The 19,950-nt window shown below is 31.5% G+C and overlaps 1 protein-coding gene across 1 annotated transcript in view; it reads left to right on the top strand.

The window, feature by feature from the left end:
* Positions 1 to 2,228: 2,228 nt before the first annotated feature.
* Positions 2,229 to 19,950, top strand: part of LOC137932420 (uncharacterized) — a 53,103-nt gene continuing 35,381 nt past the window's right edge. Inside the window, exon 1 of the mRNA XM_068776031.1 lies at positions 2,229 to 2,430. Within this exon, the coding sequence (XP_068632132.1) occupies positions 2,254 to 2,430 (177 nt within the window). The 5' untranslated portion in view covers positions 2,229 to 2,253. The remainder of the gene's footprint in view (positions 2,431 to 19,950) is intronic.

Raw genomic sequence — 19,950 nt, forward strand, 5'->3', positions numbered from 1 at the left:
ATCGCTGATATAACGCCGCCGGATATTATTTGGTAGAGTCTTTGGAAAAGGGTTCACCAGCTTACGGTACCATGGTAAATATTTAATATAAGTTGAAAGGTATCAAATAAAAATATCAATAATAGGTTTAAAACTAAATATTTTGATCTTTACGTGAAAGAAAAAAAACAAAAAGTCTATTTTAAATTTAATAAAAGTTTATTGTAAAAAATTGATTACAAAGTTTCTGGTCCTAGAATAGTGAGAGATAAATTTCTTAGAAACACAATTAATTCATTTTTTGGTTACCTTTACATTAAAAAGAGCGATTAGTGATTTAAACACATCAATTATTTTAGATTGTTTAGAAGCGGTGGTAGCCTGGCGATAGACAACTGAGATTTTCGATTGTATGTTGTGGGTTTCATTCTGGGGATACGGTTTTATTTATTATTTAATTCATACTTTGTGCATTAATTATATGAGATTGCCACTTCGATCTAACAAGTTTCCAGAGGATGGACTGCAGCGTCTCTTTGTATACCATAATATAACACTGGAATCGCTAACCCGCCTACCAAGCGTGGCGATTATGGTATGTCCCCTTTGTAGGAGGCCTATGCCTTGCAGTGAGCGTTCATAATTTGAAACTACGAGGACTCACTAGGATTCTATTTGAAAGTTAAGGTGAAATGTTCAGTATAATATATATAAAAATATATAAAACGTGAGTATTTTAGCTATAAGAAGGAAGGATAATAAAACTTTTCGTTGACATATTCTAAACGATATATAATATTATTATTAAAACATTTCACATCGATCTATTACAGAGAGTCGCTTCGGAAATATATTTAAAAATCTGCATTAATTTTAAATAATTTTCGTAATTATTTCCAAAGTTCTCAAAAAAATAATAAAAAATTGATTTTTGCAGTGTACTAATAATTTTATATTATGTTATATAAAATTTACGACTTTGTTATATTTATCTATGTTTGACTGTATTTGAAATATTCAGTAACAAAATTAAGCATTTTATTTACTTATGGAAGTTAATTTATATGTTTGATTGTGTGTATATTACGCGTTTTTGCCAAATTTTTATTAAACGAATGCCTATGATTTAATGACAATCTACAAATTTTGCCTCAAAAAAGTTTTTTGTCTTTCTTAAGTACGTTCATATTATTTAGTTCAGAATAGTCCTAAAAGCGGTTTTCATTTAACCAGCTATAATCATCCTAAAAAATGTCATCACTATATTCATTTATTAAATCATTACTAAGAACTTCAGTTTTTTTTTAACTTTTAGTTTCTGGAAATTCTTATCGCGGGTCAGTAGATTTTCGCATTAGTCAAGGATTATATATAAAATTATAAATTATGGGTACTATTTGTTTTTTTTTATGTACATATTTAGAAGTTAAGCTTGTGGAAAGCTTCTCGTTGTCTGTAATCGTTGTCAACGGAACGAGTCATTGAACGAAGGGCGAGTGGCGCGCATGCGTTTTCAGAACCCTACGTAATTGGGTTGCCAGTTCCTAGAAAATACTACAAAACGTGTAGCTCTATTTAAAGTATATTAAGAGGTATGGTAAAATGCTTATGTAAGCTATTAAACGGAAGGAATACAATATGAATATTTCATTGTTTAAGAGCTCTCCCTAGGTAATTTATTAATTAAACAGTTAGTTTAATTTAATAACGATTGTCAAACGCAGCCGAGCAACTTAAATGTTTCAATAACGAAATGTATTTAAAAAAGGGAAATAATTATTTTTTGACGCCTAAAATTGTGATCGTCGTTTTTTCAGCCCACTGTAAGGCAAAGACTTGCGAGGGATATACCATAATTGGCACGTATGGCAGGTGGGTTGGCAATCGCAGCGTGATGTTATGGTACGCAGAGGACGCTGCTGCCAATCCTCTGGAAAATTACTTGTTTGCAGTGGCAAGCCTATATAATTAATGCAGAAAATATGAATTACATACGATTGTAACTCTAGGAACGAACCGACCTACGATCGCAAGTCCCAGTCCTCTCCCGTTAGACTACTTCTATTATAAAAAGTTGTAGAAAAGTGAAATATGCGCTTGCAACACATTTCGTTGTCTAACTTTGTCCATTCGACTTGACTGCTGTCATTTTGTTATGCGCCAGTGTGCGAGGGTCTTGTATTGTGATACGTCGCGGCCCTGGTGACCGAAAAGTGTTCTCAGTTGTGTTGTGCTATTGTTGACGCTCATTCATGATAGTGCTGGGCCTGCACTATGCGTTGGCGCGCCCGCGCGGCTCCTTCCCGCGCTAAAGAGCGCGCCAACATTAGCTTTTTTATCTTCATCATGTTCTTTGCTGTTTTCGGTGTAATAGTCCTTACTGAGCTATTACTTTTAGAACGTCCCAATACACCAGGATCGTCACGGTCTAGATACAATGAGGAATTGCAGGTAAGGTCTTCTAATGTTTAAATACGAAAATAATTTCCAATATTTAATTAATACAATTTTGTTTTTAATTTACGCTGTATAAGTTAAGGGCCAAACTTAATGTCAACATCCATGTAAATAGTCTAGCAACTAAAATTCTTGTTACTTTTTTTATTGTGATTTAATAAATGCACAAAAACTAATATTTTCAGTTTTTTCTGTACTGTTGGTATACTTATAACTTATAACTGTTATTATGAGTAGAAAAAGTGAGGATTTTTTCGATTATGTAGATGAAAATTTGTATACATTTTTAACCCTTAATTAGGCGCATTAAAAAAAATCACACAATTAGGCGCATGGGGTCTTAAATGACCCCAAAAAAACATTGGGAAAGGAGTATCAAAAAGGAATAAAACTTAACGGATTTCTATAGTAAATTATAAAGTTCTTTAATATATTCAACTTTAAGAAACAAGTACTTACTGTGACATTAAAAATATTAAAAAAAAGACAAAAACAGTAAACCTCTCTTTAAACTAATTTTTTTGGCATAGCCGAGATCAACTTAAGAAATAAAGTTTATTCAGCCTGATCAGCGGAATCTTCTGTTCTGCATCCAACGCAGTAAGTCCTTGAGTGTTGCTGACAATTAAATTTAGGACACTTGAAACATTTTGTTGGCACCTTTTTGTCGTCCTTTCTAGGACATGATGAACAGCGCCCGCGCTTAACTGTCGATTGATAAACCGCCTTGTTCACATTATAAACTTCATGGAGCCGTTTCTTTGTTGTCGCTGGTATAGCACGTAGTTGTATGCGACGTTTTTGGTGATCTTCCACAAGTGCCGCAGCTATTTTCTTCAAGAAAATCCGTCTTGTATATGTCAAAGTCTTGTCAGTATTCGCTTTGTGTATGACAAATGCGTTGATGCCAGATATGTTTATACTCCAGGTAAATGTAAAATAATATTTTGTGCTCGGGTCTTTACTGCGTTCGATGGTGGTTCGACTTTCGGGCCATTTCACTAAGTATGTCAAGATAAAAAGTAATTACCTTCCGTTATTACAGGGATGTCTTGGATATGTTCAGACTCCTCAATTTCGCTTTCTGAATTATGAGCACTATCAATGACAGCATCGTTTAAAGTTCGTCTTCCGAATCCGAACCAGCGACATCAAGCACTTCAACCAGCCGTTGCAATACTTGTTTGTCGTTAGGCATTTCAATTAAAAAAAAACTAAAGAAAAAGCATAGAAAAAAACTCAAAAATACATAAACAAATCATACCGTATCAAAATACACACATATAAAGATAAACAGTAAACAATATACTAATATAAACACAAAAAAACCACAAAAGTAAAAACTTACCTTCGCCAAAAAATGAAACGTAACTAGGCGCATGGGGTCAGCTCTCTAAAGGACAGCGATGCATACACACGAGATAATGTTCTAAATGTGACTAATTCGCGTACCCCGGGGGGAGTGAGGAAGCTAGAAAGAGCATTAGTACGCTCTGAAGACTGTAAGCCATTATTTTTTGAATTTCAAGTGGCCCTGACCCCATGCGCCTAATTAAGGGTTAAACGAAATATAACGATAGACAATTTTTGGCAAGTTGAGTACGATAAGAATAAAAGTAAAATGCGAACCTAATTTAGGTTTTTCTTCAACGCTTTGTATTGTTAATATATCATAGCATAAATATTCCATTAAAGTATTCGTAAAGAATTCAATAATATTTATTTCAAAACAAGGGAAAGGTTATTCTATAAAGATTTTACTATGGTGCTTGTATCTGAAACCAAATGGAAGTCCTTAAGCATGGTTAGATTTGAAGACGTAAACATTTTTTTTTTCAATAAATTAAAAAAAAACTTTCTAACCATTTTCCCGTGAATTATAAAATTACACTATAAATTAATAATATTTGTAGTATAAAGCCGTAAGAATAGATGTAATAAAAAATATATATACAACGGACAAATATGAATCGTTGAAATTCTTGACAACGCCAATGTTTTTTTTGCACATATTTGAATAAATATGGAAACATTTATCTAATGGTAGGCTCGCCCATAAAATTGTGCTACATAATTTTGAAATACAAAATCAAGAGAAATTAAAAATAGCCAAAAAAGTCTAGCAATTTTCTTAACGATGCCCCCAGACAAAGAGATCGCACTACCGTTTGACGGCAAACATAGACATTGCGTTGGCACTTAGATTGCTTTTAGCGAAATAGATCTACAGTAAAGTCTATTGGTAGGCATGTAACCAATAACGAGTGTTAAAAAAGGTAGAAGTTGTTCATGTCAGACCTAAATTTCATAACTATTAAGCGTTCAACGTAACCACCGTCTTAATTAATCTGAGGTAATTCGTCTGCACGATATTTTACGAAGAATACTGACTGAATTGTATTAAAAACCCTGATTTTCATACAGACTTCGTTTTCTGAAGTTTTTAACCAAGCGCCGTCCAATGTAAATAATAAATTTATAAAACATACTTAAGAGTAATCACTTTTTTATTGATGTAATTTCGTAATAACAAACACCCAAAAAAATAACTTTCCTGTTTCGTACATTGAAACTCTTTTTAATGTTTCAATGTAATATTTTATGGTACGCACTAGTTTTAATTTGATCGAATGACACGTCTGTTCGGACGAATATTATGTTTCTCAGTATTTTTTTTAAGAAAAAATACTAGTTACTGGACAAGAACACGATGGGCTTTTGATTTTTTTTTGTAGGAGACCATTATTATTTTTATTATCGTGACATCGGTTTCTGTGCGTAATTGAGTTTTATGGCAAATATTAAGGGTTATTACATTATAATATTAGCGCGCTGTAACTATTAAAATTATCGAGTTAATGCGAACGTACAGGAGCTGAGTGCACGAACCTACTTTTTGTATTTCATAACCATGCCGCGTTTTAATGAGTATTCCATATCATATGTACGTGATTACAAAGCTTATTTGCTTAAGATGGGCTCTCTCAATATTATAAAGTATATTTTAACTCTTCCTTTTGCTTTTGTTTACAATCCTTAAATAAGTTAAGCATTATTTTTAAAACTTTTCATATCTTTTAAATTTTTTTAAAATTTGAAATTCCTTCTAATTTTCTTATTGTTCTGATCTGAAAGTTTTAATGTTTTTATATTTATAACGTAAAAAATATTGGGTACTCTTCTTTAATTATCGTATATCGGTAATTTCTTTGTGATAATGAGTTAACTATACATTTTTATTACTTCGTTGTAATGTAAATCAGATCTTTATTTTAGTATTATGCAAATGCTTTAGCGTTGAGTTTTTAATGAAACAACTGAGGATTATTAATGAAATCACTGAGTCGTATTGATTCATCACCCCTATTCCTATTTATATTCACACTGTCCCAATATTGGCAACCTTATCACATAGTTTGCCTACTTTGTCAACGTATATAAATAATGTATTTAATCTCTGATAAATTAAAGCTTATTTATTTTTAAATGTACAAGGATGTTTCCAGAATTTAATATTAAATTTTAAAAACACTTTCTTTTATAAATGTCATATATAGTGTTATCAGAATGATACGTGGACTTAGTAGTATTGTATCCGTTTTTTGATATAAATAGGTCCAATTGTCAACATCCGGCCTGTGCTCGATTTCGGGCATGCAAATGTAACGATCGTGTATATTTTTACCATTCTCCTTTGTGGAAGTTTTCGATGGATTTTTATCTTGTACTCGTTTCAATGTTGTCCAAGTAGACAAGATTTGGATTTGGTTGATGCAGATAATACGTGTGTATATTTATACTATTGATTGACATTTTAAAATATTTCATCATCATCATTATCTTCTAAGCCATCCACTACGAGTAGATCGTCCACTAGTGGATATACCGTCCCCCATAGAATTCCAATAGAATCGGGTGTAACTGGCTAGCGTCCAATGTCTACTGACGCCTTTAACAAGGTCTGTCGGATAAAACAGATGTAGGCCAGCGGTTGGACAAGTTGAAGTAGTAGCCCACAACTCACAGCCCGGAGAACAGATTGCTGCCAAGGCTTTAAGGTTCCAGAGTGGAGACCACGAACTGGCGAGCGCAACGTGGAATGTCAGCTTACAAGGTGGATAGACATCCTTATTAAATAGATCATATCTGTAATAAAATTTATATTTTTATTAGTTTACTGGCTTGATTCTAGGAACAACTTCTGTTGTTATTTTTTTAAAAATAGACAAAAGTGTAAATAAAAGGTAAGAATGACGATTTTGTTTCATATTGATATTTGTACCACTATCCTAAACGAATTACCGCTTTTTTCAAATCGAATATTTTGAATACAAAGCAAAAATATGACAAAATGTAAAAGCCTTTTTTAAGCAATTTTACAAAAAAACATAAATTGCTATTTTATACCTGTACTCCTTGATTCACCAAGAGCTCGTATAGTTTAAGGATTAAAGCAGGATTTCCTTTATGTTATGTGCAAACGTATACTACGAACACTGTATTGTACCACAAACATAATTCAGTTAAATATAAGTTTTCGCGAAAAATTCGCTTTAAGCTCACATATATAAAACATAAACCTCAAATTGGATAATTGTGGTAGTTACTTTCACTTAATAGTTAAAGATATTTTCTTTTGTAAAAAATTATACAAATTTCGTTCGCTGTAAAGTATTTTTTAAAGTTATCATATTAATTTAAAACAGTTGTGTCCACAGAAGATGGTGGTATGAGAAAGGGGACTTAATGTTAGTTACGACATGCCACGCCGAGTGTACCGTTTGTGAATACTCGGTTGATTACTTTTATCTCAGTAACCTACTTAATTCTCCTAAATTATTATCGTAAATAAGAATATTTTGTTACTTAATATTTTAATCGTATTTTGATGTCATTCTGTTAAACCGTATCGCTCGTTTGCTAAAATAATTATAACGTTTTTTTTATAAATATATACAATACATTTGCCTACAATTACTTAGACACGGCTCTACTGAATAACTGAATACTGATGGTGGGACAAAACTTAAAGTATTAAAAATAAAACTAACATGCATTTTGTGATTTACAAGGTTTTGTTAGAAATATATGTAAAGCCTTAGGTAATTTTAAATTTAATTTAAAAAATTGTGTAATAATCAAGACGGTTCCTGTAATCTTGTACTCTGTTTAAAAAATATATACCGAGGCAGTTATCTGGAGTCATCTAACCACAGCTGAACTAATGCTTAGAAATCCTATTCGCACAAAAAAAATATTTTTACGGTAATGAAATTCTTATCCATGTTATGTCCGGCATCAAATAAGATCTTTAATTTGTTGCTCACCAACGAAGAAAAGGACGTCGTTTAACCTGAGCTTTAGGCAACATAAAAGAGACCATAGCAAAGGTGTGGCACTAAAACGCTAAGTGCAGAAATTTTCACTGCGGAATAGAAACTTTACCGCAAAAATGACAGCCACAAACATGCACAACTATGAAGAAGCTTTCCAAAAATAGTTGCCAAGGCGGGAAAACGCTATCAACTAGTTTTTATCACGATTAATTAATTCATTTTAATAATGCCAAAAGAGCCTAATTTAATCAAAGATAAATGAGAATTGTGTTATGTTTCTTATGTCAATTTTCACAATACCCGTAATACGGTAGGCATTAAAATGCTTGGAAAACTTTCACACAACAATGGGTTAAGTTAGTCGATTAGTATAAAAGGTGGAATAATTGGGCTATGTTATTGTTATTGTCTACACGGCTTATACATTAAAGCGGCGAGCCATCATAAATGTTTTAAATATTTAGCAGGACTAAAGGAACTGAACAAAAAGGGAGAAAAACGTTATTGTAGTACCCGGCGATAAATATTGCACATCGACATTTGGAAAGAGACAATCGGCTAATTTCAGCTTTGTAGAGTATTATCTCTATTTCACATTATCCATGTGACGTTTTGTCAGTCGTGCAATATTTATCGCCGGGTATTGTCAAGCCGAGACTTAATATACCGTGATTTTCGCGTTTGATTAGCCTGCTAGAAAAACCGACATAGAACTATTAAATAATCGATTTTAAACAGCTATAGACGAGAAAGCCTAATTGAAGCCTCGCCTCAATGTCCTAATCGCCTTTGAATTACTCGTCAAATGTGATTAAATGGCAGCCCGTAGCGTACTCGATACCACTGGGAGTGGTGTGTGCACAGATGACAAGAGACCAGATCAAATGAAAATATCTATGAAAGCAAATGAGTTTTATTTATAGCCTTATGAAAATGGTATATGATAATAAAAATGAAAGCTTTTTTCCTGTCGTCTGTACACTAAATTATTAATAGCACGTCGTACTGTTCGGGGTTTCATAAATACGGTACTTTTAAATTCGACTAGTAATATTTCGTTTTATTAGAGAATACAGATGTCAATGCAATAATTTAGAATATTATAGAATTTAATCAAAAAGCTTTAGTGGACATTATTTTTCCCTGCTCTTATTTATAACCAGTTGAGATTTTATAATTCGATGCCTATTATTAATTTTGGAATGTCTTTTAACCCTAAAAGAACATAATTTATTTTCAAAATATTTTTTCTTACACTTTTGTAATCGTAAACTTGTATATGATCTGAGAATCTGTTAATAAAAATACTTTTGTAAACAAGCTTTTGCTGAGTTTGTATGTGCCAATCAATATCCCTTTTAAAATAATAATTATGAAAATTATTTGGTTTTTCGCAATGTTTTGCTATAATTTTAATAAAATATTTTTTTCTATAAGACGTTTTTAAAAGTTAACATAGCGCTTATTTTTAATTTATTTTTAACGAGTTTTTCATGGTTTCTTCTCTTAGACGTCTACTGCAAGTTATAGGCTTCGCCCAAAGATATCTCAGGGGGAAAATATCACAATCGCCATGCTTGGCAGGCGGGTTGGCGATTGCAATATTGTGTTATGGTACGTAAAGGACGCTGCTGCTCTCTGATCTTCTGAAAAATTGTTTGTGAGCAGTGGCAATTCCAAATAATCAAAGCACAAAGTGTGAATAATCTAAGATTTTACCCGTGAATCGAATCCGCGACCTACTATCGGAAGTCTTAGTGCTCTACCGTTGTGCTACCACTGCTCGCGTTTTTGCGTACCCTAAATATAAATGTTTCATTTCATGGTATATGTATAGTTTCTTCAACATAAATATTTTACTACTTACATTTAATATATATTCGATACCAAAATTGTATTAAAAATAGCTGTTAATTTTGGAGAAAACATAACACTGAGTAAAGTATGAAAAAGATAGTAATTTTAAAAAGAAATAGTATTTCATAATATGATCTTGTCTTTATTTGTCTTTATTTGTATGCTAATTTTAGATAAAACGAAAAAAAACATTAAGAAATGCTTACGTAATTTTAAACATTTTTTGTTAAAATTATTCTAAAACCGGTGAAACAGTTAGCTTTATGTACTTAAAGTAATTGATAATAAATTATCGTGTTTCCCGCTTGCTTCTCGTTTTATTTTATTATTATCAGGCCTAATGTTTGCAATGTCTTTTTTACCATTTAGTTGAATCATTAAAGATTGATAATGATGAATGCATATAATTTTTTTTATTATATTATATACATATATATTTTTAATTTTATTTCGAGTTTATTCGAAATTAACAAACTTATATAGCGAATAAAATAATATCTTTGTCATACATGTGTTAAGATTGATGAATAGGGTACTTTTGTGCCTACGAGTCACATCTGAATATAACAAGTTTGCATATATTTGGCTAAACAATATAGATACGCAATACTGATATGATCTCTTCGCTGTGGTCCACGAGACTATCTCCTTTTGTCTACTATCCGCACCGATATTAGAATACAACATGGTTTGAATCACTATGTATGTAACACAAACCTTATTATCTTATAATAAAGCAGAGTAAAAACTTAACTTGGTTAACTCTTAAAATTCTGTTCGAGTTATCACATTATAATAACCTAAGGTCGTCGTACAATAAAATACATTATTCCTTTTTACTACCTATCCAGGTAACCGTTGACAGAATGTAACATTAATTCATCATAATAGCACTAAAATATAGTCTGAATAAGAAGATGATTAAATGTTTGAAAGCATAAGTAGAACATAAAAGATGCTTTATATGGACATAATTAATGATCATGCTAAACGATAGGACTGGATTAATTTTAATTTTAAGTTATTTGTGGATAAGTAGTCAAATTTTAACATTATAAATAATTTTAAGCTTATCTTGTGCACTATTAATAATCTTGCTATGTAAGAAAAACAGATGATTGATCACAATGGATCTAGATGTACAAAAAAACTAAATATGTTATTTTTTTAATAATCTTGTACAATGTCGTGTACAAACAGGATACATTTAAATAATTTAATAATAATAAACAAAAGTGTACAGGCGGTCTTATCATATAGGCAATCTCTTACAAACAACCATAGTACGGAAAAGGTAAAAGTATATGTATTAGTAATGTAGTATATGTATTAGATTTTAGTGAATTGGATTTGGATTATTGCAATAAACAAAAAAAAATATTCACATGACAAAAGCATATGATATAATAATTTCAAAATGTATAAATTATAAATTAGACATTGACATTTATATGTGTATGTAATCATCAATATGATTAAGTATTAAAACTAATATTGTATTTGTAAAAGCCCATTTCCATTAGTCACGCTATAACTTCAGAACGACTTTAACCATTTAATTCATCTGTTTTTATAAATTTTCTAAGTTGCAGAAGGTTGTAATGAAAAAAATTGAAGTTATTAAAAATATTAAACAGAAAATGTAAAGAATATTGAAACTGCGTATTCGGCAGTTATAATTGAGGTTCGAATTTATTATACATAGCTAAGCGAAGACAATATCTACCAAGCCAGCAAGTATGTATTGAAGATGTTGAAAAAGTGTTGCGACATCAGTCTACACTGAACATAAGTCAAGCAACTCAAGGAACGTAACAAACTAGCTGAAGGAAATACATTTTTCATCGATAGACGAGGCGCTTACGGCGGAGGCCGACAAGGAAGTACTTGTTCCAGAGCGGAAAATTTTCTTTGGAAATTAGTTCAGACTTTTAACTTTTCCTTGAAAATAAAGTAGTAAATATTTAGTCCAGACTTCTAACTTTATATTTTCATGAAAATTAAACTAAAAAGGCGAAAATTTTTAAAGACGAAGCGAAGCACGTATTTTTTCCCAGACTTAATTTGATTTATACATAAATTGACAAGCGATACGTAGTTTAGAAATATGAGGATATTATTTTGTATCACAACAATATGAACAAGAATTTGTTTTAGTTAATTTTGCTGTTGTTTCACAAAATGTCGCCACATTAAAAGACGACGAAAGAATAATAGTTCCAATAATACGTTTGGAATGTAATTCACGGAATTTATAATTTTAATCGTCAGTTGGTAAAAAGTTGCAACAACAATTTTAACGATTGTCGTTTTGTTTCAATGGCAGTTAATTTTTCAAGCGCCTATGAGAGCTCTCAATTAATTTTGGTAGAAGTGGGCTGCAGAGGTCTTAAAACATTTGTAATAGGTTTATTAAAATAGATTTGAGTCGTAATAATTCATGGATTTCTTTATCGCATACAAAAACTTATATTGTTTAGCATATTATGATAATTTAAAATTTTTACCAACACGTACATTTGTTGCCAAAGTTGTTAAAGGCAGCTTGTTTTATAAATAAATTAACATAACTTAGTGTAAATAAATTTGCACCTTCAAACTTTCTACGTGCATATTGTAACTAGCAGTAGCTAAAAAATATTAAACATTAAATACATAGAAATGAAACGGTACGTTGTTGAATATTATGCGAGTTCGCTTCTCACGTCTTTGCCATTTATTTTATAGTTCTTTATTTGAATACCTCATACTTCCTGCTATTATTTCTAATAGTGTTTGTAAAACAGATATAAATTATAAATCTCTGCTCGTGCTATTTCGTAATTTTGTAATATTCATAACACTTACGAATTATATGATTCAGGACGCCAGAACATGTAATGATTAATAATACTCGCTATCACAGATACGAAATTGTGAGATAAGATTAGATTAGATAATTGTGAGGTTTCGTCGAATCAATAAAATACAAAAAAGACTCGTTAGGTGTGTTGTTTCAGAATCGCGAAAGTGTTATTTTTTTTACCAAAATAGACGTTATGGTCCAATGGTAGATGGTTATTTATATACTCTTGCGCAATAAGTATGGCAAAACGAATTACGTTTGTGTAGTTTTGGTGACACTTAATGTTGAGTAACACCATGAGACGTGTTATGTCCTAGGCTATGACTACCACATAATGCTGTAATTCCTCCCGACGGGACGAAATGAAAAGAAGAAAGGCTAAACTACATACGCGAATGGTTGCAAACCATCTTCTGGCAGCAATTTAAATTACCGATTAAATTTCGAATAGACTTGCCAAAATATTTTTACACCATCTCCATCTAGGTTAATCCACTATAGCCTTGTTAAAATTTCACCGTAAAAACGTGATATAAGTTATTTTCAACGATACTATTTTTCGTCATCAAATTGTAGTGAACATATACTAAATTATGACTCGGAACGTAATGGTAATGATGTCGTTTCAGCCGTCATCCGCTGTTAATGATCGAGTCGGTAGACTCCACTAGCACTAGCGACATAAATAAGTTAAGTGGGTCAGGAAAGAGCTTCGTATCATTTTATAAATGCAGTATACCTTTCAACATTGAATTAATGATCATTTGACATAATTATGTCAGAAGCGAATTAATTAGACGGTAATAACAGTACTTAAAGGTATTAGGCTTTAAAATAATAAAATAATTATACACCATTAACTTTGAAAATCGCGTTAAAAAGTTTTTATGCTTAAGGAAATGATAGGTTAATTATATGATTTTTAAAATGTTTTTCGGTATTAATTTTTGTTGAGATAAAAGTAAATGATTTCGTTTTATATTTTAAGTATATTAACATAAATACTCCTTAAGTAAATCTAATAGCAGATGTAAGTTATTTTTGGAGAGCACCACAGCAATAGTCTGCGTTAAAATACTAGCCACCCCCGATTAAGTCTCGATTGACAAGACGAGCACGAGATATTTGAAAACAGACGACTTGACGTTTGTCTATCTTTCCTGTACTACAGCTCACATAACGCAATAGGTGACTAACATTTGCGCTGCTTGTAGTGAAATTAATGTGATAGTGACGTCTATCATCTCGCGTGATGCAAGAAGTTATGTTATAATTATTTTAATAAAATTAAATGTGTTACACTAGAAAGTCAAAAGGAAGCAGTATCCTAACTATCCGCTTAAAACCACATTTATTTTTAACTAATGTTAAATATTTATGTAATTTAGATATTTTTGGCAAATATTTTCTTTCTTTGTTAAAGATAAATCGTTTGTGGATGTGAAAGTGTAAAATATGTATTACGCTTTAACAAAATTACTATAAGTTAATCTGTTAACATAGCGCGCAAAACATGTGACCACTGGGCCATAAGGTTCTGGAGTGAAGATTACGGACGTGCTAGTAAAGGGTAAGAACACACAAGGTGGACCGAAGATCCTGTTAAGGTCGCTTCCAAGAGGTCCTACTGAAAATCAATTGGGATTTCATATAGCTGAAATGAAGATGATGACTGTGACCTATGTAATGTTTCAAGTTGGCTAATGCAAAGGCTTGCTTAAATTTTGTAAAAAGTGATATACAAGGAAAACGGTTTGCTAGTCTCGCCAGTTTAAAATATAAAGAATTCTTCATGTTATAAACTATATATATTGAAAGTAAATTTAAAAAAAAAACAACATATACAAGAAAAGACATTTAAAAAGTGATTACAGTGTGTACGCACCTGTGCATTAGTACATTTGTAATAAGTAATCTATTGCATTGATCTGATCTGATCGAATCAACAATGAAAAGCAAAGTTAAGGTCAAATGTAAAAAAAAGGTGGGACGATTCTAAACTAACGTTTGAATCTTGATTGGGGCAGTAAAAACACGAGTAAACTGTACTAATGTCTTTATAATAGGCGATAAAAGTTGAAATAAAAATGTTGCTAATACCATACATTTCACATATTATTTATGACAAAATAGTTTTTCTGTATCAGTATCTTCCTTCGAAGGTAATACGAGTGCTTATGGACGACATTATTTTTTTTTCTTGTAAATTTAATATAAAAGATTATTAAAACACTGATTAAAATTAATTTAAGTGGTGATAAAGAGGTATTGTGTTTTATTTTTTTTTAAATTGGGAAAATGTTTTTGTACACCTTCCCGCATGAGGCTAGAACGGTTTTGGCCACCCTTAAAGCAGAAGTAGTATAGTATTATGGTGCATCAGAATATTCAGAGAACTTTGCTACTAGGCATTTTATATCCATCTGGTTTATTAATATCGTTTGTATAAAATGACTACATTTAACAATTAGTACCTTGTTTAATTTCTATTATTTTTTAATATTATTTTATTGAGCTAAGTTTATCGTATTTTATATTTATGTCAAATGTATGTATTTTCGAGAAACCATACTTATAACCAACGAATCTACACTAATATCTTACAAAGTTTTTCGAACCATTTTGTTATAATTATATTTATTAAAACTATTCAACATTAAATAATTTTTAATTGGATTTTTATGTGAAAAGATATCGTTATGTATTGCTACGATATTTTTGTGTAACACATCCTGTAAAAGGATATGAAGTTGTCTTAACGTCATTAAACCGCAGGATTTGGTAACTCGAAACGTTGATTAACGGTGATCATTTTTTTCACACTTTCAGGTATCTTAAAGTTATGTTACTCATGGAATAATAATTAATTTTTTCTTATTAATTATTCCAATTATACAAACATTAGTCAAAAATTCAAACCATTTATGACTACAAAACAACCAACAATGGGTTTGAGTGTGAATGAACACAATAATTGCTTCTTTTGTTATTTTATTATACAATTTCAGGTAACTTTGACATTTACAGATTGAGAGCAGACCTGGCTTTGTACTTGTTGCATTATTGATTTCCACTCGGGCTGTATCAATAAATTTCTGTTTGGCGAGCTAGAATATAACTTTAAAATATTAATGCTCGGTTCTATGGCTTCTCGGCTTTAGGCGGAACAATGTGACGCATAAATATATTATGTAGTTATTAGGTTTCGGCAAGCTCCGAAACAAACCGGCGATAACATTCGGATCCGAAACGTGGTCGCTTACTATGGGCTTACTGATATTCAAGGTTACCCAGAGAGCAATAGAGGGAGCCATACTCAGAGGTACACAAATGAGGAGATCCGCAGAGGAACTAAGGTAAATGACGTAAGTCTAAGAATTGCTCATCTCAAGTGGCAGTCGGCGGGAACACATTAAAGACGTTTACTCTATTCTCTGTTTTATGGAGAAGAAATATAACAATAAATTCAAATATTTTTTTATACATATTTATGGTTTAAAATATTCGTTAATAAAGATTTTTTTGTGTACCTTTGTTTTTTTATTAATTAAAAAAAGGTTTGAAACACCTTTTTTTTGTATCTTTATGTACTTATTAATCTTTTTATCCACTTAGGATTCAGTAACCACTTGGAGGGAGAAGAATGCTAATGAACGAATTTTATAGAAACTAGTATCAGATTGTGCTCTCCTATATTGGCTTTTTTCAACTTAAAGGTACAAGGGTTGAAAACGCGCCCAATTTTGAGAAGAGACTATATATAACAAAGTTACACACGTTTTAGTTTTGTGGTCACTAGTAATTTTCATTTATATAATAATAGAGGAATTAATTTTCAAGCTTTATTGTTACGTAAAAATCCTTTACACTAATAAGATTTATATACAAGTTTTTCTGTAATAAACACTGAAATAGCCTTGATTGAAAACAATTTACTTCAAAATACCAGATATTCTTCTAGTAATTTGAAAGCTGTAAATATTATAATCGTAAAATTTATCACTTGATGATTGCTCGCTCTCAATGGTTCGCTCAATGGTAGTGTTTAAAATGTAGTTTGCGAAAAGACGGCCATAGTTCTTCATATTTTGTCTATATCATTTGATTTATTTTTATATCCTGATTCCGAATAAAGTGTGACTCAATATATTAAACAATTTTTTTTTAAATAAATGTTATAATTTTTCGTATGTGGAAATGAAGGTAGTATATATAATAATTATTTCTACAGATTTTAGTCACAAAATTACTAAACATTGCTGCTCTAGGGAGTTCGTATTTTTAATAAGTGATTGTAAATTGAACAGAAATTTCAGAGTTTCAATTAATTCCGTTTGAAGCAATTAGTTCTGACAAACTTGTTTTAATAAAATGCTTTTAGTTAATAATCTAACTTTTCATATTTATGATTTAATCAGATTTTGTTTTCTATACCTAAATTTCGTAGCGATTTACTTTTTCCTCTACTTTATAAGGCGAACCAGCTGTCCCTCGCCCGCTTAGCAACGCCCACTCAACCCATCGCGCAAATGGAATTTCGTTAAATCCATTCATAGCTGACTATTCAGTGAAAAGAATATTCCTAACTTATTTCAAGTCTAAGTCTTATGGTTTCACAGATATCGTGACAAGTTTGTAAATAGACGGAAATCCCTTATATAAGTATATGTGTGGATGGACTAGTTATCCCCCGCCCGCTTCGCTTGCTTTAAAAGTTCAATAAATTTCTTTTATTTTTGACTCCCCCCCGCATTGCTATTTGTGGGTTTAATTCCATGAAATCCATTTAATATGAATATACCATCAAAAATTACCATGTCAAAAGTCCAATAAATATTTATAAATAATCTAGCCTAGTTTTATGAATAAAAACATTTTCAAAGTAAAGATCCTGTAGAACTTTTTTTCAAAGCTCGTCAACTCCTGTTGCGGGAGGAATTTTGTAAAATCTTACATTACCTGACATCTAGTGAGAAAGGAACTTTTGTACCAAAGTTCTAGTTTTTAAGCTATTATAGTTCCAGAAATATGATGAGTCAGATATACATAAAAGGTTCATGGCGTTTGTTTATAACCAAACATTATAAGCTTAGCTTTTACTTCGTTTAGACATACGCATCTTTCTATTTAAGATTTTTTTTTTTAAATTGGATTGAACTCTTACGAAAAATTATAAAACGCAATCTGTGCCATCAACAGCAGCTTTGCTTCTGGTGCGCCGTAGCCTGTGAAATTACTCAGCTAGTTGATGTACTATCTCATATCTCAAGGTCAGGACCCTCTCTTTGCCCATTTCTAAAAAGTTTATTGTACTGTCCCCAAAGTTCCCAACCGTTAGCTTATACCAATGGGTACAGTATACCTGCCTGATCGCAGGAACCTATTTGTGGTTGGTTTTACATCAACCATCTACGATAGCAGTACTCTTTAAGGTGAGTGCCACATGCGCAAATGCACTACCTGACTCTCCAAATAGATAATGGAGTTCTAAGCTGGCTCCCATGTCATTCAGATATGGTGCCGGAGTTGTTGGGTACACTCACTTTCATTTATGACCTAGCCTTAATTACACCAGGCTGCGGTGGGTATCTATCATAAACCTCTAGCTGAGCAGACAAGCCGCGGTAACTTATTGTTTTTTTGGAAGTCTCTCCTAGCCGCGCGATCACCCAATTTGCGACCCGTTCAAGGCCAGTGCAAACGACTTTCACGACTAAACCAGGGAAACAAATAAGTTTGATGTCTGGAGTTAATCACATCGCCACTACGTATCCGACGCTCATGACCAGTAACAACTGCTCACGTTACAGGAAGGCTACTAATCTCCTTAGTATTCTAGTCTTAACAACTAGACCCATAGTTCCGGTTGTAAACAATAATGGAATATTTAATATTTTATAACACTTCTTATTTTACATTTTTAAATTGTATGTGCGATTCTCCTTTGCTCAAGTATTTCTATACAAAAGAGTCAAAAATTTATGAAGGTACTTTTATCAATAATACATTTTAGTTTGAGGGTTTCATTTTTCAAAATGACCCGGGTATTATTCTACTATTTCCAAAAATAGTTTGTACGAGGTTGGCAACATTGAATCTTTGCCGTACTTAGCACATATTATAATTATCGTCTTAATAGCGTATATATCCTATTGGAGTACGTGTAATTTATTTAATCGACTTCGTAATGGTCTTCCATTTTTCGTTTTTTTTTTGTTCAAAAGTGTTGCGTCAGACGGTCCGTGATAACAAATTGAACAAAATGACTATTATCGACGGAATTGTACGATCGTTTATATCAAATTAAGGTCAAGATTTGTATTTGGTGATGATATCGCGGACTGAACTTGGAAACATCGCTTTTCTATGAAGCATCTCGGGGTAATGTGGTTGGTCGAGTGGTTCAAGAAAACTTGTATGTAATTTGTTATGTACCACCATCCTCAGGCATTTTATATATTAAAGATACTGCGGTTTAAATATTTAAGAATTGCCAACGACCTGATCTTTAACAAATCCAGGTCGATTTCAGCATGCCTTCGAACTTGAGGTGTTTGATACTATATAAACTGTAGTTTTTTTTTTTTCACAGGAATCTTTGATTTTATTTAAAGAATCGAAATTATTTCTATTTAGCTTGTAACTCAAATGGTACATATTTATTTACGATGATTGAAACCCTTTTTATACCTATTAAATTATAATTGTATTATAAAGTTTGCGATGTTTCAAGTGAGCATATAATTTTTTTTGATTCGTGTAAATTTTTCCTTAAGATATATTTATTTTACTCTTTTTACATTTGGTGCAATGGCGAACTTAATGTCTTATAGTATATAACTTGATGCCTATAAGGCATGTACTAGTCAAGCCAAAGTAGTGCAGAGATGTCAAGTAGGCGGTTGTGTAAATGTGATAGAAAAACAATAAAAAACATATAAATTACTACATACGTGATAAATAGTAAACTTAGTATTATCTGATTACTGATAAACATATTCTGAAGTAAAATTTAAATAAAATACACATGACTTTCACGTCCGCATATGCAATTACAGTTCAGTTAAATCAATTCTTCCGCTAATGGGTCTCAAACCTTCCTTATTAACATGTAGCATTATTTAAATATGTTAGTCAAAATGACATAATAATAATTAATAATATCTATCTCATCAATAGGGTAACAAAAATTAAATATTTATTTTAAAAAAAATGTCTCTTTTCGTAATTTTATAATACAAAACACCCTGGTGATAAATGTTAATAAATAAATAAAACAAGTACATAGGTTTGTGATGTTTTTTCAAAGGCGAGATCTTGCAACGGAATAAGAATCTTTTAAAGAAAAGAGGGAGACGATAAGGCGGGTAGGAGAATAAAAACGAGTCGCGTCGTAAGAAAGCGAAGCTAAAAATGGAAGATTGGGGTGGTTTTTGCTAAAGGATATAGATCTTTTGCTCTTTTTTAATAAAAGTT

The sequence above is a fragment of the Battus philenor genome, unplaced genomic scaffold (genome assembly GCF_028537555.1).
Source record: "Battus philenor isolate CCGP_79_NKW_IND1 unplaced genomic scaffold, ilBatPhil1.0.hap1 SCAF_9, whole genome shotgun sequence".
NCBI lineage: Eukaryota > Metazoa > Arthropoda > Insecta > Lepidoptera > Papilionidae > Battus > Battus philenor.